The sequence below is a fragment of the Synchiropus splendidus genome, chromosome 2 (assembly GCF_027744825.2).
Source record: "Synchiropus splendidus isolate RoL2022-P1 chromosome 2, RoL_Sspl_1.0, whole genome shotgun sequence".
Taxonomy (NCBI): Eukaryota; Metazoa; Chordata; class Actinopteri; order Syngnathiformes; family Callionymidae; genus Synchiropus; species Synchiropus splendidus.
In genome coordinates, this window is record NC_071335.1 from 39,330,126 (window position 1) to 39,354,382 (window position 24,257).

Here is a 24,257-nt window from a genome sequence, read left to right on the forward strand (position 1 = left end):
GAAGAATGAGGAACAGGTCTGATCACATGGCACCTATTCCTACTTTTCCTTATTGTCCTTATTTTGCTGTAAGCTTTTTATTTTTATTTTTGAAATGTAAGCTTTGTTTTTCAGTGTTACTCTCGTTGTTGGTCTGTGTCATATACTTGACGTTATGTGTAATTTCTGTCTTAACAAATGTGACCAGTCTGCTCTGTAAAAACATTAACCACCACCATTTTTTCAATGACTTCACTGTTGTATCCCCTTCATGTATCGCCAAATCAATACAATTCTCCACCGGATGTTTTCTGTGGTAATCAATGATTATACAAATGGGTTGGTCTCTTGAATGTTGATGAAAAAAGAGCCATCATTGCAGTCCAGACATGAGCGACGATGAAGGGGAAGATTTGATTGCCGTTCATTTAATTACTTTGGCTTAAAGATAATTAACTGCCAGTGAGCCCCAGTATGGTTTCATGCCAAGAAAGAGCACGGAAGATGTTGTTTGCAAGGAGGACTTTTTTAGAGAATTAGAGAGAGGGTAAAAAATAGTTGTGTCTTGGTAGATCTACAGAAGCTTTATGACTGCAGCACCCTTTCAAGCATGTGATATTGCAAATGCGTCAAGAAAAAAAACTGTCTCAACCAGGGAGAAACCTAAAGAGAACCAGACTCTTGGCAGGCAGTCTATACATTTCATGTGCAGCCCTGCTCAGAGATGTTTATTGTCACATGTAGGCCTAAAGTAAAGGGGGAAGTGGAAAAGATAAAGGGCTGAGGAAACTGGGGTGTCTATATGTTTTTGTGTGCACGTGTGTATGTGAGTATATGTGTTTATATTAGTGGTGGGACTTTAACAGGTTAACTACGATTAATTAATTACAACATTATTACAATTAATTAATTACAGAAAAAAATGTAATTTAATTTAACAGTTTGCTCTCCAGACAACACAGAACCTTTGTAAGTGCACAAGGTCCACTGATCACACAAGACACGTTGCAGCTAGGATGATAACAACAACAACAAACATGGAGGAATCCCTGAACAAAAGCAAACTAAAGCAAGATGGATGCATGTCTCTCCCCTGTCAGTCTGTTTGAAGGTGATTTGAAGATGGAGATTAAAACAGAAAAGGGAGTACAGGCTGTAAATATCTCTCCTGTCCTGATCCTGCTCAGTGACATCTGTTAATGGAGGCTACAACTGAGATCAGTTTAAACTGAGCTCCATATGCTTTGTTTTTTCTGCATCTGTGCATGTCTGGCAGGCAATCACATTAAGGTCGCAGTGCACTTCCAAAACCAAAAATGTTTCCTGTATCAAAACAATATCTACTGTACGTACACTTTAGCTCTAGGGAGTTATCCTTTTCCCTGTGAGTGTGCATATGTGTGTGTTGTTGAAGGAAATGAGACATTGGGTGAAAGTAAGTGGACGACTGAGGCATTGGGGTAAACATAATTGGCATAGAAAACAGTAAACGAGAAAAAATTGCTCCGTGTGTGGACTGAGAGTGTCTTGTGGCTGGGAACTTCAACCATTCCAATATGAAGACTGTGCTTTCGGCCTTTCACCAGCATGTGGACTCGTGGGGAAGACCCTGGACCTGGTCTACACCAACATCAAGAAGGCGTACAGAGCTGTCCCTCGTCCTTACCTCGGCTCCGCAGATCATCTCTCTGTGTTGCTGGTCCGTGCATACCAGCCCCTGCTCACTAGAGAGAAACCAGCGGTGGAGACAGTGAGAGTGTGGCCAGAGGGAGCCATGTCAGCCCTGTCCGTAGCAGCATGTTCAAGGATGCTGTTATAGACAGTCAGCAAACAGACGTGGGGGTGGCTACATCCAGTGGTGCATGGAGGGGGTCACAGTCAACAAGACCATCGTCACTCGGGCCGATCAGAAGCCTTGGATGACGAAGATTATTATGATTATTTAATTTTATTCAGAAAATAATTCCAGTTTAATCCAGAGATCAGCTGGAGGAAGTGTGTTTGACGATTACAGCTACATTACAGGGATGGCGGTCAACCATTACTCTGAACGGCTCTGACTCGTCAGTTGGACTAGTTGATCGGTCAGTACAATATAACCGTCTGAAACGGCTCCCATCAGTTACCTGTTAGGTTTGCCTGTTCTTCTCCATAGTAGAACCATAAGAGCAACAGACAATGTAACCAGACCTGGTCCTTTGGCCCAAATCCTGAGTTTGACAGTTCCATAGGTAGATGTTAAAACCTTTTGTCAATTCTGACAAGTTTAACCATTTCAGGATGAAGATTCATAATTGGGTCATGATAATATTTGAGGATGAAGACTTCAAAATCATAATTATAAATGGGTTTAAGTTTGGTTCAGAGTCCTGGTTAAGCTTAGTCATTATGTTTAGGGCAAGAGGCTGGGGAAAGCATTATGTCAAGCATTGTGAGGCCCTCACAATGTCCACACAAGGACAGAAATACAAGTGGGCATGTTTTGCCATACTAGTGACTACTTAGTCTTGACAAGCCACCTTCTTGTGAGGACATTTTTCTTTTTGATGACATTTTGGCCTATCCTCACAAGGTCCAGAGGGTTCAAATCCCAGTAAAAGTAGTCTATTATAAATAGGTTTAACTTTGGTCCTAACTCCTGGTTGAGGTTAGCCATTTGTTTTGGATGGTTAGGATGAAGGCAAAAGGCTGGGGAAAACATTATGTCAATGAGAGATCCTCACAAAAATTAGCAAAACAAACGTGTGTGTGTGTGTGTGTGTGTGTTCTTGTACTTCTATCTTTATGAGAACCAGTATGAGTGTCATTCAAGGAGGCAGGTTAGGTAGGTCTTTAAACCTCACTTTGAGGGTTAAAATTTCAAAATAACCAGGATATCATAATTTGGTTTTAGTTTGCTTCAATGTCCTGCTTAAGGTTACCCATCTGTTTTGGATGGTTAAGTTAAGGGTGAGAGCATGGTGAGAGGAAAGTGGTATAGCAATGAGTGCCCTCACAAAGATAAGAAGTGTGTGTGTGTGTGTGCATGTGTGTGTGTCATGACACCCACACAGCTGCATGTAAATTAAATGGTCTCTGATTTACTTCACTGCAATTTGTCTGCTGATGTCTGAGGCTCAAGAGACACACAGAAATGAGTGCGTGATATCTATATTCTTTATTGTAACATGGAGAATAAATACACTGTTAACTCCTTATTATACAGTACGTTTGTGATGAGCGTCCCAGCACCATCATCTTGCTGTGAGAACACCGTAGACAACCCTTCAAACATAGAATTAATAATCATATTGATCTAATCTAATCTAGATATAGATACTACAACATGGGTGTATAAGGCTAGCAATACTTTTATTCCAACAATTGCACAATGAGCATTTACAAGTAAAATAAACCATTAATCAGAATGCATGTCCCTAGCAGCAGTTATCTGATATTTTCAAAGTTTCGTTTTTGTTCGTCAAATGTGCAAGGAACTTCTCTCTCCCTCTCTCACCGTGTGTGTGTGTGTGTGTGTGTGTGTGTGTCTTTATCGCGCTGCGATTGTGTCTCCAGGCTCTCGACTCTTCATGTCATGTAGGGCGGACCAAGTACACCACAGTACGTTTGGTGATGGAGGGAAATCATAATCCCCTTGAAGGTGACCATGACGATGTGCCTGTGATGACACAGCCTGAGGGCGGGTTTTTCGGTGCAGTGTGACCGGTGGGTCAGCAGCAATTTGCATACCGGAGATGTAAAACAGCTTTCTTCTGAAGAGACGTGGAGATTGTATTGAAACATAAACATCGAGGAAGGAATTGTAAGTTTTACTTAACGCTTGCTGTATTTGCTAAGGACTCGCGCGCATGTGCGGGCGCTTTTGCGCTGCGATGAGTTTGGTGTCCGGGTTTCCTCAACACCCGGCCATGCACCATCACGACAGCCACCACTACTCGCTACATGCGGCTACAGCGACTCGTTGCCAAGAAGACAGTGCTGCGGCTCCTCAGTATTTCACCAGCTGGTTCATCAGCCGCGCGGACATGCCGCCCACTGAATACAAGTTTGCGCCTGGATACAGCCCGGACTACCATGGGAACAACGGCGCCGGCTCTAACGGAGGCCTGGACTCGCACTACCATCATCACTACGGGCCCACAGCTTTGCTCTCACATGGGGTTCGTAACTCAGAGACTGGAGCGGCGATCGGGCTTCAACACCAGACACATCCCCGGTCCGTAAAGCGCAGACCCACGGCTAACAGGAAAGAGAGGCGACGGACCCAAAGTATTAATTCGGCATTTGCAGAGTTGAGGGAATGTATTCCTAATGTTCCCGCTGACACTAAACTCTCGAAAATAAAGACATTAAGGCTGGCCACCAGCTACATCTCCTACCTGATGGACATCCTTGACAAGGACGGTCAACAGGAGGATACACACGCTTTTAAGGCCGAGCTGAAGACGGAGGGGAGACGACAGAGGGAAGCGGTAAGGCAGACGGACACGTTGATATAAACTTTGGCGAATACTCAAATGTGTGCTCCACCCATGAACAATTACTGAGTTGGAAATTACTTCAAATCAAAGATCAAAGTCGTTTGTTGTGAATTCGCACAAAGTACAGAATATATGTGACATGGATGATGGATATTACGAGTTTTCAAACATTAAATAATGTGCACTAACGGTGCACGTGTCGTAATGATTGAATTACGGAGATCATACAACTACTTACTTGATATGTATTAGTTCAAGATCTCGCGCGCGCACACACACACACACACACGCAGTGGGGGCACAGACGAACTGAAGAAAAACACTACTCTTGAGGTTATAATGGTTAAAAAAAATGTGTCGCCCGGATTATAATAGAAACATACCAAATCATGGATTCAGAAGTAGATGTATATGGATAATTTGGTGGTGAAATTGTGGATTGTGATTGTGATTATTTCAATGAACGTAATAGCAGTCTTGAAACGATAAATCAACTACAGAACAACAATGTGTTCCCTTTAACTCGTACTGGATTCGACTATTTTAATTCAGGATTTATTCAAATTCTATCACACGGAAGCAGCAAGTACCTGAACACATAAATATTAATGCAAGACTTCTCAATAGATAAAACAAAGGACATTTTAAAATGAGAACACCATTGGAAAGTATTTTCGGTAAGATGAAGTTTAAGTGTGTATTATAGCTGTAATTACAGCAATGACAACCAGTGATTTAATTACAAAAGAAAACGTGTTTCATGTATTCAATAACGTAAATTATCCCCGTAATAATAACAACGTTGCCTATCCCGTCCCGACAGTGTAATATATATATATATATATATATATATATATATATATATATATATATATATATATATATATATATATATATATATATATGAATCCTGCGCGCTGCTTTATAATGATCGTAATGTGCGTGGTCACGTCCTCCGCAAATATTAATAGCAATCACAAAAATAGCAATTATTTAAAGTCACCAAATGTATTCACTTAGCGTTACCTGAACGAAACATTTCGTTTAATTGGAGGAACCTCGGATTTTGTACACAGCATTTTCCAAGGACGAAGTCGGAAACGAAAACATAATTGAAAACAATTTAATGAAAATATATGTCCTTTCATCTTCTGAATATATGATCATGTTTGTCCCGCTCTTGCCGTGGCATGTCTTGACAACGTCTCCTCTGAGGTAGGCTTGCTTACTGTCCAGTAGAAGTTTTTAATGCGAAGTGACACTCTTTACGTTATTATTGGCTGAACCTTGTTCTTGGCAGCGTCCCGTTCTACACAAAATTGACACGAAATTAATTTACTTTTTAGACGCATATATTTAATAATGGATCTCAATGAAGGTAATTCAACATATACGAGAAAAAAATGAAATTACCAACACAATACAAGCTTCTCTCGCGTTCATCGTAGCGCGTTCCTTTTTAATCTACGTGCAATAAGATGCTTACCTAAAATGGCTTTGACACGCACACTAACGTTCTTCTGTGTTCTTAGGTGGACATTTTAAAGACAACATCGGCATCGTCGTCACACGTATCCTCAATGCCAATGGGTGATAAGAAAACGAAAGGAAGAACTGGATGGCCCCAGCACGTTTGGGCTTTGGAGCTTCATCAGTAGTTTTCAGTCGATCATTTAATTCCACGCTGTTTTCTTTGGGATCCAAAAAAAGTGTTGTCTCTGTGTTATTATTCTTTGTTGAACTATCTAAGAATTACTGCGGCGTCTGATGTATTCACCGAACGACCACCAGCGTCACCCTCAACAACAGTTGATAATAATACTAATAATAATTTGTGGAAACAATATATGATCAATTATAAGACACAAACACACGTGCGTTCACAAGCCTATTTTATTATTTAGGCAATTTTATGTGCAATCGACAAGCTACTGGAAACTGGACATTCATAAAATGCAGTTTGGTTGATACAGAAATGTGTTTTTCTTTTTCTACTGCTGTTTGTGTTGCTGTGTTCTGCGTCCTCACCCAAAATTCATTATAAAATGAAGACTTAAAATTGAATTGCGTTTTTTGTTGTGCAAGGGCATGTGCCGAGTCTCTCTCAAACAAGTTCATGTCTCTTTCAGGAGTGTTACATTCTCACTTAGTCACAGGTGCCTTACTGTGTACCTTGAGGGGGCTGCCTCTTGGCATGTAATGACATCTATTAAGCTTACAACAGTCAAACTGCAAAATACATATGCAATGACTGTTTACTTCTTTTTAAAAATGTATGTGCACCACCAACATGGATCGCTCCACCCAGTCAGGCTGTCATAGTTAGGAACTGGATTTTTGTTGTGACATATGTAGATGTTTATGATATGAAATAAAATGCTGTCCTACATAACTGGCTTAGTTAACTTCATTAAGGAATGTAAATTTGGACACTAGATCGGTGACATTCTCTCTGTCAGGAGCCCAGTCATATGCTCCGCCACTCCATTCATTCTACTGTAACTCCGTTCTACTGTAAGTACCATCTCACCATACAGTACCATACCATGTCAGTACAGTAGAAAGACATTTAACAAAATGAGCATGGCATAACTTGCAGATTCAAGGAACATATATAATTCTCGTTCAGCTATAAGGGCTTAAATTACGAAAAAGAAATGAGAAATATGTTTCTTGTTCATAAACCATGATCTCTTTCTCAGTTTCTTCACCTGACCAGCATGCTGTGTGTAGTCACTGCACTAGCAGCAACCAAGTGTCACTCTCATGTCTCTCTCATGTGCACACTTAACTTCAACCTCAAGCATTAAGCACATCTCCCTCTCCTTTATGCTCACTGTGACCAATCATGCAAAACCTTTGACGAAAAAAAGAGGAAAAAGAAAGAAAGAAATCTTTGGAATTTGGAACATGTTTATGACAGTCCTCTGCTACTTTCCAAACATTATAAACAAGACAAGACAAATAACGACAACAATAAATAATGGTCAACAGATTCACTAACAATAAACTGCCACAAAAACATCTGGCTCGCTGGCAAATTCAGTTCCAAACTAACCTGTGTCCCAAATGGCTTATAAAGATGAAGTTATGGCCAGGGCCTTATTCCTCAATTGGGTTACCATGTTGTGCAGGATTAAGAAGCTCTTTCTATGTTCCAGAAACCGCATTGCTGCTGTATTCGCGACTGCATTTCTGACTGTCCCAGCAAGCCTGCAGTCAGCTGTCCGACCGGCATCCCCTTCCTTTGCACTTCATGTCCCTCACACAGTGCCGTGTCAAGCAGGGTCATCTGGCAGGCTTCATATCCCTCCTTCATATCCAGGCACCTGAAGAAAAGCAGAATTTTTTACATTCTTATGCCCACCCACAAAAGAAATGCCACCTTGGCCGGCTGCCTGGTTCACACTTACCTAAAATTGGGCCTGCTGATAGCTTTCTTGTATCTTTTGCCAAGTTCTCATATGCAGCATTTGGGGTGAGGGTTTCAATACGTGCAGCATTTTGTGACATAGAAAAACATGGTTGGCGATAGGATGAGGACCCGAAGAAGACTGAGGGCCCTTGGGGTCAAGAAACACCCCGCCAATGAGCAAGGATAGGAAATGGGATGTTGCACGCCAGTTTACCACAAAACAGGAGAGACAAATAGGCCAAAAAAGGGCGGTGTTTTGCTGCTGAAAGACACAGCATGTAGATTTTTTTTTTTGCTGAGATGTGACAGAAATGGCAGAAATTTGAAAACGAGTGAAAGCCTGGAAGACCAAAAGAGGGTAGATCATTTCATTTATTGGGATAGTTGTTCCTCTGCTTTGTTCTGCTTTATTTGTTCCTTCGTTCTACTGCAGGTGGCGTTTATACCTCTCATGCCCTTGTCTCATTTGAATTGTGTACGTCTTTCCTGATGCATGCACTTTTTCTAAATAGCATATACTGCCATCTAGTGAGTCTGGCGTGCAACAACAAGGGTCTTTCTTTCATTTTAGTCACAAGTTGGCTCGCTCCTGGCTCGCTTGTGGCAGATCTCCTGACTCACCTGATACACCAGGAGTTGCAGCGACATTCTCAGCTTCGACAACAAGCAGTGAAGTAGAGGACTTTTACTTTTCATAGTTCACTGCCAAAGTTGGGTGCTGGATTATAGACATCCCCTCGGCTCGGATTATTATTATTATTATTATTATTATTATTATTATTATTATTATTATTATTATTATTATTATTATTATTCTACTCAGGCCTGCACCATTTTCTATTTCATTATCACATTGCCAGCTTTTGTGTGAGTCTTTGTAGGCTGACGATGATAAATGAAAGAGAAAGTTGTTTTGTGATCTAGTTTAAATCACTTCACAAATTTCATGAGGTCTGTACGGTGACATGCACAGCCTATCCAACACGGTCAGCAAACTCCACCGGGGAATAATAGCACTAGCAACTCATCTAACTTTACAAGCACCTTATAGAAAATCCTTGACCAGCGGGTGGCTCCTGGCTGAGAACCTGCCAAAGCCCTCATGTCCCGCAGTGATTGCTGGAGCGAACACCCCGGGACCTGATCTGCCCCCGCGTGTGTCAGGGCCCATGGCACGTCTGGGAGTGGCCAGGGATCTCCTCCTGACAATTTGACCTAGTCCGGAAAGTAGACTCCCTGAATATAAAATATTTTGGCTATGGAGCACGAAGTACACTTGCACAAAGACAACATTTTTAATTGCCTGTTCAAGGACTAGGTTAAAAAAATAGAAACAGATAACCCCTGCACCACTACTATTTCAATGGCTTTATTTTTAACCAGCAAACATATGCGTCCAGCAAGGTGAAAGACTTAACTCTCCGAATAGATAAAATGAATGGCACAATTGCAGCGAATGTGCTGTTCTGCATCATAAAAACAAACCAAGAACACTTTTACTTGTTACCTCAGTCCTTCTTAGTCTTCAGTCCAGTACAGGTGGTTGTAACGCAGCAAGAGATCCTGTTCTAAGTGGTTACCTGTCATGCAGTGTGAAGTTAGCGTTATTAATTTCATATCACATTTCAGAACAAACTGAATAAATGTGTGTTTATTTTACATTGTATTCTAATACAAACTGCATTAAAATGCACCACCCATAGCATGTCATCAAAACAATAGATCCAGTTCAAACTCTATACTTTTACTTAATACGAAGGAATTAGTTAATGATGAGCACAAAGGCAGTTTTAGCACATTTAGATATGATTATTTGTGCTTGTGGGTAAGTTATTTTGTCATCAACCACCAACTTCAGTTGGCGTGGTCGTCAGTTTAAGAATGAATCTCTGGTAACACCAGCTTACAATGCATCAGCTTGTGTGCAAGTGCACATAAAAACATAGTAAAAGTCATAGCAATTCTGCATCGAAAACACTAAAGTGACACATTAGGCAGGCAGCTAGGTAATCACAACCAAAACAAGGTACCTGCAGTCACTTTCAAAAAGTCACTTACTTGAATGGACAGGTTGAATGTGAAGCCTTTCTAACTGGAGAGCAGCTCGGTTCCTGGGAAACAGAGTTTGCTTTGCGCTGTCACCTTTTTCCCATCCCTTTCCTCTTTCAGTTCAACCTGGTGCTTGAATTTCCAAGCCAGAAATACATTTCTACCTGTTTCTACACCACTGGCTCTGTTGTACCTGCTCCAAGCTCATTGTGCCAGACACAATGTAAATAGGACATTAACATGAGTCAGCGTGGGCTGTTTTAACTGCTGTGACAGAGACTGCTACAGCTGTCATATGAAACGTCAAAGTACTACAGAGTAATTTCATGTTCAACTATTTTTTTTATTTATTTATTTTTTTTTATTGTTTTTTTTGGCAGAACACAAAACAGCAAAACATGATATCAAGGCCATGAGGTGAATTCTGCCAAATAACAGAGTAGAAAGAAAAAGAAGAAAAAAAAAACTAACAAAAACAAACCACCAACCCTCTCTCCCACCCTCTTATGGTACATTAAAAATTATGAGCATTGAGACAACCAACGCGCATGGTGTTTAAGCAGAAAAAAGTAATATTAATGATCATGCAAATATACAGAACAGTAGAAAATAAATTAATAAATAAATGACAAATAATTTGACCTCAGTGTACAAAATTATGGAAACCCACCTAATTGTCAACAGCTTCTGGTTCAAATGTAAATTCTATTTTATTGATTAAAACAAAAAAAGGTTTCCAAACTTTATTGAACTTCTCCAATTGTCCACGTATAGCCAGCCTAACTTTCTCTAGCTTCAAAAAATATAGAACATCTTTTAGCCACTGTGTGTGTGTAGGAGGTAGATTAGATTTCCGTCTTAACAATATTAATCTTCGAGCAAGAAGAGTGGTAAAAGCTATGGCATCTTTTTGTACGGAGGAGAGGCTGAGTGAAGGTTGTGTGACCCCAAAGATGGCTGTCAGTGGGTTTGGTGGAACTATGATACCTGTCAAATTAGATAGAAAAGAGAAAATCTCTCGCCAATATTTGGATAAATGTGGGCATTCCCAAAACATGTGGATGTAATTTGCTGGTGTTTGATGACAACGATCACAAGAAGGAGACACATTCTTAAATATTCTTGCCAGTCGCTCTTTTGTGAAATGAACTCGATGAAGAATTTTGCATTGAAGAAAACAATGTCTCGCACAAATAGAGGACTTGTGCACTCTCCGTAATATTTCACTCCAAGTGTCTTCAGACACTTCCATTCCTAAACTAGCTTCCCAAGTTGTTTTATAAATGCCCAATGAGCTGGATCTAAGTGCCTGTATATTAAAATAGATAGACGATATAGCACCTTTAAAGGATGAAAGAGCACTCAAAAATATGTGAATTTCAGAGTCAGTGGGTAAAGCCGGAAAGCAAGCACATGTTTTGGAGACAAAACTTCGTACTTGTAATTATCGAAAAAAATCCCTCTGAGGCACAGAGAATATATTGACTAATTGTTGAAAGGTGGCAAATGTCCCATCTATGAACAAGTCTTTGATACATTTCACTCCCAGTTCGGCCCATTTTGAAAAGGCATTATCCATTAATGAAGGAGGAAATAAATGATTGTTATTGAGTGGGCATTTAGTGGACACTGATTGAAAGCCAAAGTAGCGACGAAACTGCACCCATATTTTCATTGATGACCTGACAATGACATTACTCGTATACCTGGAAATAGATGAAGAAATATGGGAGTGCAACAAGGATTGTAGTGAGGCTGGGTGTACGGAGTGTGCTTCTATAGTAAGCCACATCGGTGGATCTTCAAGAGAGTTGTACTGAATCCAAAGATTTAAATTCCTTAGGTTAACCGCCCAGTAGTAGAATTGCATATTTGGAAGCGCCATGCTTCCCAACTCTCGAGCTCTTTGAAGAGACTGCAGCTTTAATCTCGGTGGCTTTTTGTCCCAAATGAATTCTAAAATAATGCTGTCTAGTTTTCGAAAAAAGGAACGGGGAATAAATATTGGTATGCATTGGAACAAATACATAAAACGAGGCAAGATGTTCATTTTTATTGTATTGATTTTGGCCGCAACCGATAATTGCAAAAGAGACCATCGATCAAAATCATGTCTAGTTTGAGCCAGTAGTGCACTGAAATTTCTTTTAAATAATTTATTATATGCATCTGTGATATGAATACCTAGATAACAAAAGCCTGTCTTGGCAAGTTTAAATGGTAAATTTGGCGAGGAATCATCTTCTGATAATCCATTGACAAAAAATAACTCACTTTTCCCAAAATTCACCTTATATCCTGAGATTTTACCAAAGGAATCAAGAATTGTAAGAGCCACTGGAATAGACTGAGCTATATTAGACGTAAATAACAGCAGGTCATCGGCATATAGAGAGATCTTAGCTTCTACTCCATTTCTGGTAATTCCTGTAAATTCTGGGTGACAACGGATTGCAATGGACAAAGGCTCTATGGCAATGGCAAATAGAAGGGGACTGAGTGGACATCCCTGTCTTGTGGATCGTTGAAGTGGAAAAGAGGCTGAGTGCAAGCCATTAGTCCTTACAGTAGCTTGTGGTGAGGAATACAGTAATTTAACCCAATTTATAAAGTTAGAGCCAAAGTTAAATTTCTTCAAAATGAAGAATAAATAATTCCATTCCAACCCGTCGAATGCTTTTTCCGCATCTAATGAGACAAGAGCTTCCATAGAAATGTTTGAATGGCCATTATACAATACATTAAACACCCGCCTCAAATTAAAGAAAGAATATCTACCACGAATAAAACCAGTTTGGTCCATTGATATGATTGAAGGCAATACGTCTTCCAGCCGTCGTGCGAGCAGTTTTGAAAGTATTTTATAATCTGCATTAAGTAGACTTATTGGGTGGTATGATCCACAGAATAACGGATTTTTCCCTTTTTTTAATAGTAAAGATATAGTAGCCTGGGACATGGTATGTGGAAGAGAACCTTGATCAAATGATTCAGTAAAAACCTCAAACAGCAGCAAAGCTAGTTTGTCCCAAAATATTTTATAAAATTCAGATGGAAAACCATCCGGTCCTGGGCTCTTGCCAGATTGTAGGGATTTTACTGCCATTTCAAGTTCTATTATTGTAAGTGGTGATTCCAATTTTTGAAATAAGTTTGAATCTAGAGTAGGAATAATAAGTTGATCACAAAAAGCATCTAATTCAGTTATTGTAGGGTTGACCTCAGATGTGTATAGAGATTTGTAAAATTCTTTGAAACTATTATTAATTTCTGTGGTATCTGAAGTTACCCCTGATTTTGTTTGAATTTGAGGAATTAATTGTGAAGATGTTATTTGACGGAGTCTATGGGCCAATAGTTTACTCTGTTTGTCACCATGTTCATGAAACGTTGATCGAGACTGTAGCAATTGCTTTATAACGTGTCATCAGTGAGTCATACTCGGCTTGTAAGATAATTCGCTTTTTATACAAGTCAGGTGATTTTGATATTGAAAATTCTTGATCTAGCTGCATTATTTGTTGTGTTAGTTGATTCAAACTCTGTTTCCATTTCTTTTTTTTGTGTGTCTCAAAGGATATAATCTCACCACGTATATAAGCTTTCATAGTCTCCCAAAGTAAGGAAGGAGAAATACCACGGGTCCTGTTAAGTTGTAGAAAGAGATCTATGCGATTTGATATCAATTCAACAAATTCTTTTTCTAGAAGCAGAAGAGGATTTAAACGCCAAGGGGTGCGTACTCTCAGCAATTTTTTAACATATGTATTCATGGATAAACATGCATGATCTGATAAAACTATTGGTTCATATTTGCATTCTGATATTAAATTTAAGAGACGCTTATGGACTAAGAAAAAATCTATTCGGGTATATGTATGATGGACAGGTGAAAAAAAAGAAAACTGTCTTTTTAAAGGATTCAAAGTACGCCAAGGATCTATCATTCCAAATTCTTCCATGAAACTTCAAATTATTTTGGCTGATTTAGAGATTGAAGTTGGAGTACTGGATGATCTATCCAGACTAGGATCAGCCGTATATCTGGATGTCTACGCTTCACAGGACTGAAAGCCGCATGCTGCTTGGCCACCGCCGACGTAAAGTCCGGGAAAATATGGATCCTCTTCTCTCTGTACATCAAAGGTGAAGCTTTACTTGCACTTTGTAGAATCAGATTCCTGTCTTGGAATCGGTTCATCCGAACAATAAGCGGGCGAGGAGGTTCGTCATGTTTCGGCTTGGCACGCAACGTGCGGTCAGCCCGGTCTAAAAGCGGCTCCGTCTCCAGCCCAAGCAACTCCTGTAGTAGACTGGCGATGAAATCAGTCGGGCGAGGTCCTTCTGTCCCTTCAGGCAATCCAATGAGTCTGATATTGCTCCACCTGGAGCGCGCCTCCAAGTCCTCACATGTCTTTCTCAGTGATTCGACGTTGTCTGTCAATGAAGTCACCTTAGCCTGTAGCTCCGCCAGCTTGTTATCATGCTCATTAGCACACCTCTCCAGTTCGTCGACAGTGCTCTTTTGTGTCATGAGCTTCTCCTCAAAAGATTTCACAGCTGACTTGACTTCTCTTTTAACAGTCTCCGCAATGATGGTTTCAAATTTCGAAATAATTTCAGACCACATATCTTCCAAATCCCACCAATGAAATCTGTAACTAACAGAATACAATCACTCAGAATTTGTATTCAAAATACGTTGGTACATGTATTCCATTTCTCCCCTACACTGGCTCAGTCAACCAGCAGACACGGTTGTCGGTTGAACATCAACTCGTATGGTGAGTAACCAGTGACCAGTGTTTCTTGTGCAGTTGTGTGCATCTGTTAGTGGTTTGACAGGATTGCCGTGTGAATCGTGCTGTCCTGTTTCTGTTGAAAGGAAATCCATATCAACAAGTTCAAGCAGTCTGGAGGGTTTGATATTGACAAGGGGTGCAGCTCACAGGTTGTGCTTCTTATTTAATGCATCTCTCATATTTCATATTTCAGTACATATATTTCAATATTTTCTTCCTCAAGATGTGACCCACATTGGAAGATGGGTGACAGAGTGGTGACACAAAAGTTGAAAAAATTAAACATTCTTGTCCATTACATACTGAGGTCATTGGACAAAAAAAAGTTTGGGAATTTATTTTTTAAAAAACAATGTACATAAATAACCATCATGGATAGTGCTGGTTGGATAAGTGACATTTTCAAGCTTTCAAAGAAAACAGATCCATGAAGATTGTTTAAAAACTTCCCTATGTTAACTGACTCATTAGTAGTTCTGCACAGATTCATTTCCCATTAGCCATTACACAATTCCACTAAAAGAAAAGAAGTATATCAAGTAACATAATTTGACACTGACGCCTGCTCAATAACTCAGATGTCACTTTTGCTTCAAGTAAAATGAGCAGAAACATTGAGAAGGAACGTTAAATTCCCAACACAAAAATGCCATGTGTCTACTGCAAGCAAGCCTACCACCAACGAATGAGAAAACACTGTACTTACTACGTGTGGCAGAAATATGGTGTCCTATTTGACACACAGATGTGTACACACATACATACACATTGACACACGGGCATGCACACACCCACACAAAGCTACCGTACATGTTGCCAAGAAAAGGATAGGCTGACTAGGAGAACAACGATTAAAAAGCGAATGTAATCAACTTGAAAGTGAACAGATAGTCCCCGTGTCTTGGGCACTGGTGGAAACGGCATCGAGAGTGGGATGATTCATGGTGTCTTCTGTTCATTCAAAGCACAATTCACTTCAAAGCAGATGCATTTTCAATAGGAAAACTATTCTGTCTTTGTGACATTGTTCTGTGTACAAATAAAAAAAAAAAAGTTTGTGTCAGCCCCTGTTATGAGGACCCAACAACGAGTCTGATTACATTTGGAACCTCAACTGTTGTCTGGGTTCCACTCAGGCAAAGTTGGATGGTTAGCTGTATGCTGGGCACCTTCTAATAACTTCAAGCCTGAGTTGAGTTCAAGTACCAGGGTGGAGACGCAGGCTGTTTGATATATAACTCTCATTTGTTTAGCCCACAAAGGATAAGCACATTTGCAGATGCCTGGGCAAAGGACAGAGAAAAAATAGACAGAAATAATTGGATAGAAAAGAGAAACAGAGCCAGGGAAAAGGCAGATACACATACATTTCAAAACCCAAATCATACATCCCAGCTCCAGTGTGTCAGGGTGTTAAAGGTGGCACTGGAAGTCATCTGTGTTTAAAGTAGGTAAGAATGCTTTCCTGACAGTCAAAGTCTAAGGGATTCCTCTATGTTATCTCTTCCCAATCTCACTCTGCCGAAGAAATTGTATATTGTTCACATTATCTGCAAACTCAGGATACTGCTCAACAGACAAGACATAGTAGCCATCGTACCCCAAAACTTTTCCACTGCTAAGCAGCTGCCTCTTTTCTCCCTCTGTCCACAGGCGAACGCCCTCCTCTCCATCCCTTACTCTTTGCAGCTCACGACCCCATGCATGGGATAGAACCCTTTGCCTTGCATGCTCCAGTATCCGTGCTTTCTCCTCATCTAGTGTAGTTCCATATCGGATGTGAAGCGACAGAGAACCATACTGCATTTCAACATCAGCAAAACGCCGGGTTCTGCCATTCATCACTGTTGTGGACTGAGACACTGTTATGTTGATGCCATTTTCCAGTGAGCGCCTACCAGAGGTGAGGTGCAGCGTGCTTAGATCACTGTCAGGCAGACTTGTCTTGATGAAGTAGTGGGTGTCCCTGCCCTCGACAGTGAAATGTAGATCTTCCAGGTAAAAAGCGTTGTTCAAGACAGAAGCTACTTTGATGCAGTCCTCATTAGCCACATTCAAGGAATTGGTCACAACTCGGCCCTGGATGACAGCTAGCATTACCCCCTTGCCAATGAGAGACTTGACAACGGCGAACCACAGCCAAGGTTTGTCATCATCCGAAGGATGGCAACCTGAGTGAAGCGGTGCGATTCGTTCGAATGACAGAAAAGCACGAGATTGACTGGTCACTTCCTGCTGGACGCCCGAGATAGACTGTGAGGGGGAAAAAAGTGGTCAAATGGCATCAAGGAAAAATCACAAAGGTTTGATAATTAGTTCTAAAGATTACACTCACTGGAAGATCATCCCAAAGCTGGCTCTTTCTCATCTCTAGCGGAGGTCTACTTGGATCATATTGAGGAACTGGGAATCCTGGGATAGCGTTGTGGAGATGGAATCCAAATGTTACCAACCAGATGTTAATATCTGTGGAAGAAGTAGGAAGATATTAACACCTTTGACTGTGAAAATGCTTTCATGAAAATATTGTACCGTTAATAATTCAAGCTATCGTTACCTGTTAGATACTCTTTGACCTGATGTACTTTGCTGATTGGATTGTTCCCTCGAAACATGTACAGGTTAAATGGATGCGGATCTTTTCCCACCCGTGTCCATGTGCTGATGTCTGGAGTTGTCCATCTTGCAATACACATTGATTTTGTTTTAGACACAAAACATCAATTGCAAATACGAATTATGCAATCAAATAAAATTCCTGCCCACCTGCCAGCAGGTATATCATAGTCTCTGTCGCCAAAATGTAGCAGTCTTGACAGTGGATCATATAACCCACCGTGGAAACCAATCACCAGCACAAAGTCTGGATTGGAATCAAAATACACCTCACCGTACGATGTGTATTGCACCTACACACACAAACACAATGTTTTTTTTAGTATTGCTACATTGAGGCAAGAGCAAACCCAATCTTGCTTCCACAGTGGCAATAAGGATTATTTTAAGTGGCATTTTTGTTCTATGCTGATGCCGAAATCAGCCTTCAGCATTTTATGTTGACGCCCAGCCGTTTAAATGGAATAAACATTTTCCTGTGAGACATTCCAAAAGGGGAATTTGGGATTTGGACATGATCAGGGGGTGATGATTTTAAGTTCTTTACACAACAACAAGTTGGATGCCACTTGGTCTATATAGTCCCTTTTATGTCTCCCCTCCCCTACTGATGGTAGATTAGAAGTCACAGAGACTGAAATGCATGGCTGTTTGAGGAGCCTTTTACATACTAATACACCTCATGCTGTATAGAGAGAAAGGAGCACCATCCCATGGCAAACCTAATCTTCGTCTATCAATGCTTTCCTCATCCTCTCACCCTTAACTTCCAAATTTCCACCATCCAAAACAAATGGCCAACATTAACTCTGAACCAAAGATATACCCAATTATAATAATTACCGTTACATTTGACCCTCTAAAACCGCAAAATTTCATTGCCTTGTCAAGACTTGGAAATCACCATTATGGCAAAACATGACCACAACAACACTCATTTATTTCTACACAGCAAATGCCAAAGTGCTAAAATCTCAGAGTTTTGATGGCCAGAGTCGAATTTATCCTCTTTGGTGTTAAAGCGGCCCTAATTACAGCAGTCGGGGTTCACCAGGGGCTGCGTGGGTGTTATCTTATGTCTTATTATCTTATGTTGGTATAGAGTTATTGAAGTGTGTATTGAGGGATGACGAACTCCCCCAGAGTACATCTGCTGGTTGAGACTACCGTCCGCATCTAAGCTTAAGTTTTGTTTTCGTAATTGGGCCATTGCTCCTTTCCATCGGTTGATTCAAGTCTTGTGACGCCATCCTTCGGTGTGATGGCAGAGAGTGGCGTTTGACGAGAGGAAAAACAAGACGACGAGACACCGATGGATAATTGTAAGTGAGAACGCTGAAGATTCCTTGTTTTTTTCAGAAGACAAACGCGACTGTTGACTTCAACTTTCTGTAGCTAATTTGCTGTAACAATAGTGACATCAAACTTTAGCATATTGGCTAACTTTGGCTGTTGGTACTGATATTTCCCGCTACGTTTATCCCGAGCATTAAGTTCTGCATGTTGATATGACTGGTTTATATATATTAGCATGTGTGGCTTATATCAGGTGCAATCCCAGTATTCAGTATTCAGTATTATTGTATTTTACACGGACATGCAGTGTTTCTTTTGACATTCGCATGACCCAGTGCGGCTAATTATTAAGTTTGCAAGTTAATACGCAGTTAGACAATGGCGAAAACATTTGCCATGATCTCAAATGTCACCAGTTTGCATGACATTTCAAGCAAGACTAAACTAATATTGCTTTGTGCAGTGAAAGACGTGCAACAATGCTTTTCAAAGTGCAGTACAATGGAAAGAAGTGGTACATTAAGGACAGATTAAGTCTCAGACAGGATCATCTGAATGTAAATATCTTCCATATCTCCAGGATTTACACCGGTAAAACCCCACAAATACCAGAAAAAGTTTTTATTAATGTAATGAGGAGACATTTTATAACAACTTCTTAGAAGTCAGACTTCAGCTGAAGTTCCATGTTTAATTCTTCAGAATGAATAGTGTGGAATTTTTTTTGGTGATGCAGGAGTTTCTTTTCTGTGTGACCCCATGTTGAGGCTTCTGATGTATTGTGTCCTAATGATTTTGTTCGTATCTTACAGTCAGTTGGGACAACAAGAAAAAACATCCAGGAATACTACATTGGATGGAGAAATCCTTGCCAGGTCGCCCCGAGGTACATTATGTGTTTGGCATCTCCTATGACCAGGCCTTAAACAGCATGTACACATTTGTGCAGACCACCATCTACATCATGAAGTTATGGACCTTAGGGCTAAGATCCTCAACTGATGCTTTGATATAAACATTGAAAGATGCTTTGTTTCAGTGTACACTTTTTTTTATTTTGCGCTGATTTAGAAACTAATTTTATGTTAGGTCAAGTTGCAATCGTTTTCATCATTGGCATGAGTGAAACTATTTAAAAATGAAAATATAGTGATTTCAAGAAGCCATTGTGTTGAGTGGTCATTCCTTAAGTTATGGTAATTCACAGTGTTGGGTGTCCACCTGTTACAGATGACATTCTTATTCTCCAAGTGTATAATAACCAGCTCTCCAAAGAGCTACATAGCAATGATTTGGAATATATTTTTTATAGTGGTGGGATTAATTAATTACTCGTAATTCACGCGTTAAAATATTTTCATCACATTTAATCGTTTTAATTTAATTTAATTTAATTTAACAGTTTTCTCTCCAGACAACACAGAGCCTTTGTAAGTTCAAGGGTTCCTGGTAATCATAATTAATGAGTTAAAATATTTTAATCGCATTTAAGCATCTCTTTGCTTATGTTGAGGGATGTTTTTCGCTACACAATGGTCAGGGTTTCCACTACTCTGAATGTATTTGAAATTCTTATAAAATTTAAATTCTTATATACATATATATACAAATATATTCAAGACATTTAAAGAGTTTTAGTTTGAATAAGGTTATATAAAAACTTGAATATAGCCACGACCCACTCACACACCTGTTTAAGCAGCAATCCATTGTTGTTAAAGACTGCCAGGGGGGTTCCAGTGTTGTCACACGCAATATAAAACTCATTTCCGCTGCTGATCTCCATGGCAAACACGTGACCCTAAGCATGACAAACATAAAGTCATCACCTCTTAAAATATAAAGAATTCAAAATGAACTCAATGTGACCATGGTAAAAGACAACAGTTCAATAACAATAAGTGTGTGACATATTTCATGTACATAGAAATATTGACTGAGTTGCATGCCATGTATCGACCAAGAAGTGTTATATAGTGACAACACAAATGACAAAACCTGTCACTTAACACATTTCCTACATACCCAAGGATTGAAATAAACATTAAACATTCAAGACTGAAAACAGATGCTTCTTTGTGTGTATCATGACATTTACCTGCAAGTCATAGTAGAGAGTGGTTATTTCGGTGCTGGAGTGATTGTAGATGTGAGTGATCCTGGTGGGGTAGTTGAGGTCAGCGTAGAAGAACTGCAGGTGCTGACCTAAGCTGTTTCGAGATGCAACTCGCCTGCTTAAACCGTCATACCGGTATTGAATGGTCCAACTGGCAGCTTTACTGTAGACTCTAACCAAGAGACCTGAAGCAATAGAAAAATCTCTATGGATTTCCCTCCTCACTTTCTGATCCATCCTCTTGTAAAGAAACACAGTCAAGATTCCAATGAATAACTACAGACCAATCTTTAAACGTATTAGTTCTTAGCTAAGGTCTTATACAAAAAAAAAATACTGTCTTCTCAAATTGTAGAATTCATAAATCAGTTTCAGTAAAGGACATCAGGCGGAAACAATCTCAGAACCAGTGACCTTCACTTAATAGCAAAATTTTAAAACTGAATTCTAATTCTGTTAGATGAGAGTGCAGTGCTTAACAATGTTGACCATGGAATTTTAATGGCCTGCCTTCACTCCAGAGTGGGAATCGAAGACACTGCTCTTAGTTGTTTCCTAGTCTAAAATCAAACCTGTGCTCTCACATGCCGAGTTAGAAAAAAAAAAAAAAAAAAAAAAAAGAAAAAAAATTTTTTTTAAAATATATATATATATAAATATATATATATATATATATATATATATATATATATATATATATATATATATATATATATATATATATATATTCTCACCTAGCAGCAAGGGAACAGACTCAAACAGACAGCAGCACACCACCCAAGTGTATAGCTTCTCTGCACTGGCTCCCTATCCACTTAGAATTGGCTTTAAGATGTTATTGATTACTTTTAAAGCTCACCTTATCCTGGCCTTCGACCACATTCTAGGACTGCTCACCCCATACGAGCCAACAAGGACCCTCAAAAACTCAGGTGAGTGACTATTTTTTCCTAAATCTAGACTTAAATCTAGAGGTGACAGAGCCTTTTCTGTCAGAGCTACTCAACCCTGGAACAGTCTCCCAGAGGAGATCTGACAATTCTCTGCTGAAAATTCACTTCTATCGGCTTGCCTTTCCTCCAAACATTTTGTTTGTTCCAACATTCTTGATAGTGTATGCTATGTTTGGTTGTTGTAGAAGAAGAAGTTAAATTTACATACAAAAATATCAATGTTGATCAATATCAAGAAAACTATGACTGAATGTGATCAATCATGATTACCATTTTTACTCCATTAACAGCACTGTTCAAGATTTATTCATATTCTTCTGGTAATTCTCTTCACCAGATTGCTGTAGCCTGTTGCAAGAGAGGCTGGGGACGGGAAACAGCCTGGACAGGTCGCCAGACAGTCAGGACAAGCATCTTCTCACATGCACCTATGGATAATTTACACTCACCATTTCTGTTAACAAGCACACTGTTTGTTAACAGAATGTTTTAGTATGTATAATATGCATTATATGCAAAATCAACACAAAGCTCAGATGGGTGATTTTTGTACCAGCAGCAACATAAGGAAAAACAAAATCCCATAACATGAGGGTCTTTGGCAACACTCCAAAACCTAATTTTATGTCAATTTTTATAAACCCTACCCCAAAACACCAAATACAGATGAAGAGAATAGATCTAGATTAGATGTCTTTTGTATTCTGAGACCAGCCTCGAGGAACACTAAATGGTTACCTTTGGAATTATACTCAAATATTTCAGCCCCTCTTTGTCTGAGAAAGCCATCCTCATCCAGTTTGTACTGAACATCTCCCAGGCGGGTTATTCTGTCTCTTAGGTCGTAGCGGAGAGGGGTGAGACGACCACTGATCCCTGGGTTGAAGAGGTGTAGGTTTCCATTTAGATCATAGTTATACCTGTAAAATAAAATAAAATAAAATAAAATAAAATAAAATAAAATAAAATAAAATAAAATAAAAAAGTGTATATGTATAACAAGCCAAGTATGAACTTCTGCATCACTTTACCTCCACATCATCTTTTCATTTAGGGAGACCGTCTGGAGCTGTCCATCAACATCATATTCATAACCATATTTGGTGGTATTGGCAAAGGGTCCAATCTTGATTTCCCGCTTGGTGACACGGCCCATGTTATCATACTGAATGGTGATCCAGTACATTAGAGATCTAAAGATTTCATACTGAATCTCCTTGATGCGACCATGCTGGTCAAAGTGTTTGGTGTATGTCATCGCTGCTGTAGAGATGATCTGTAAAAAAGAAACACAGTGATCACTTGGAAAAAAGGCACTGTAAGGTGCCTTTGACTTGTGGCAAAGACTTGGGCTCTCAGTTATTGGAAGATTAATTCTGTTTTTAACACAGTTTTATTAAGGCTTGCACACACATATATGCAGGGGTTTGTATCTTTCGTGAGGTTAAGCTATGAGAGAGCAACAAAAAGTTTGAATATAGCATTCAGGCCTGGTATAGATTCTAACCTATATGTTATGTTGATGTGAAATAACTGCAGTTAGCGCTTACCATGTTAATAGACGGTTGAATACAATGCAACATATAGAAAAGACCTGTCACACATTTGTTTACAATGGTGAGATATGAATGGGTCCACACACATGCTTGATAAATGGATTTATCAAGCACGAGCTACTTATAAAAAATTGCGAATCCTATCTGCAAAACTGACACTGGTGTATAAAAAAGGGCTTCTCTGGGATCAAAACAATGTAAAAGCCCCAGAAATGAGCATTAATAATAGTAGCATTTGTAATAATTAAGACTGTATCCAATTGTGCTCCACACACAACGCTTAAGAGACATGAACCATTGATGAATTCACATTCCAGGAGGTAACCAAAACAGAGCAACATTAATGTGGATGAATCAGAGACCAGTTTTTGATACTCGTACCTGATTGATGTCGTAATAGATGACTCCAAATTTCCCAAACTGCTCTACCTTGCCCGATATATCATCAAATTGGTAGAGATCAATAGGGAGCGGCGTCTCATTTATCACTGCCTGCATGCTTGTAACTCTGAAGTTGTTGTCATAAGTGTAGTCAAAGCGGGCATTCACCATCCCATCCTCACTGAAGCGAAATATCTGCCGATCCACCAGGGGGCCTATGTGCCGATAGCGAATTGAGCAAATGAAGCCTTCGCTCTGCAAGTTGACGGTCTTCAGAACGCCAGCAGATTCATCATACGTGAAACTAACACGGGTTGAGTCATAAAGGATTTCTGCAAGCTTGTTCTGATGAAAGAAAACACACAATTTGACATTTATGGGGATATGACAGTACATAACAGTACAAAATCACATTTATATAAAGGTCGACTATCCAATGTCTTTCCAAAGATGTGTTTATACGAGGTATCTTTTTGCTTTCATAATGAACTTTGTGGCTTAAAAAAAAACTACCTGTTTGCGGTATTTGTACAAGATGCAACGGCCAGTTCCTAGATGTACAACCCTGAGGAGCTAGAAAAAGAATACATCATGTTATAAACAAAAGTCAAGT

At 39.6% G+C, this 24,257-nt stretch overlaps 2 protein-coding genes across 12 annotated transcripts in view; one reads left to right on the plus strand and one right to left on the minus strand.

The window, feature by feature from the left end:
- The first annotated feature begins 3,727 nt into the window (after window positions 1-3,727).
- On the plus strand, window positions 3,728-6,663 carry LOC128754498 (heart- and neural crest derivatives-expressed protein 2-like). Its single transcript, XM_053857162.1, has 2 exons — window positions 3,728-4,451; window positions 5,993-6,663. Exons 1-2 carry the CDS (start codon window positions 3,828-3,830, stop codon window positions 6,116-6,118), a joined length of 750 nt encoding a protein of 249 aa, XP_053713137.1. The 5' UTR covers window positions 3,728-3,827; the 3' UTR covers window positions 6,119-6,663.
- Window positions 6,664-13,816: 7,153 nt separating this feature from the next.
- The window catches only part of LOC128755059 (teneurin-3-like), a 162,663-nt gene continuing 152,222 nt past the window's right edge, over window positions 13,817-24,257 (minus strand). For 9 of the 11 annotated variants that reach the window (XM_053858266.1, XM_053858261.1, XM_053858260.1 and 6 more), the window contains 10 exons: window positions 24,158-24,217; window positions 23,645-23,989; window positions 22,739-22,983; window positions 22,446-22,627; window positions 20,737-20,939; window positions 20,329-20,439; window positions 17,493-17,635; window positions 17,284-17,408; window positions 17,062-17,192; window positions 13,817-16,979 (listed from right to left, as the gene is read on the minus strand). In XM_053858266.1, coding sequence (XP_053714241.1) covers window positions 16,224-16,979; window positions 17,062-17,192; window positions 17,284-17,408; window positions 17,493-17,635; window positions 20,329-20,439; window positions 20,737-20,939; window positions 22,446-22,627; window positions 22,739-22,983; window positions 23,645-23,989; window positions 24,158-24,217 — 2,301 coding nt within the window. In that variant the 3' untranslated portion in view covers window positions 13,817-16,223. Of the gene's footprint in view, window positions 16,980-17,061; window positions 17,193-17,283; window positions 17,409-17,492; window positions 17,636-20,328; window positions 20,440-20,736; window positions 20,940-22,445; window positions 22,628-22,738; window positions 22,984-23,644; window positions 23,990-24,157; window positions 24,218-24,257 lie in introns of those variants that run through there. The other 2 variants (XR_008414014.1, XR_008414015.1) reach the window with 2 other exon arrangements.

Excerpts from the sequence above, each read along its gene's own strand:
- LOC128754498 (XM_053857162.1), top strand. The coding sequence starts at position 3,828 with ATGTGCGGGCGCTTTTGCGCTGCGATGAGTTTGGTGTCCGGGTTTCCT. Across the intron at positions 4,452-5,992 it reads GGAGACGACAGAGGGAAGCG|GTGGACATTTTAAAGACAAC; the intron begins GTAAGGCAGACG and ends CTGTGTTCTTAG.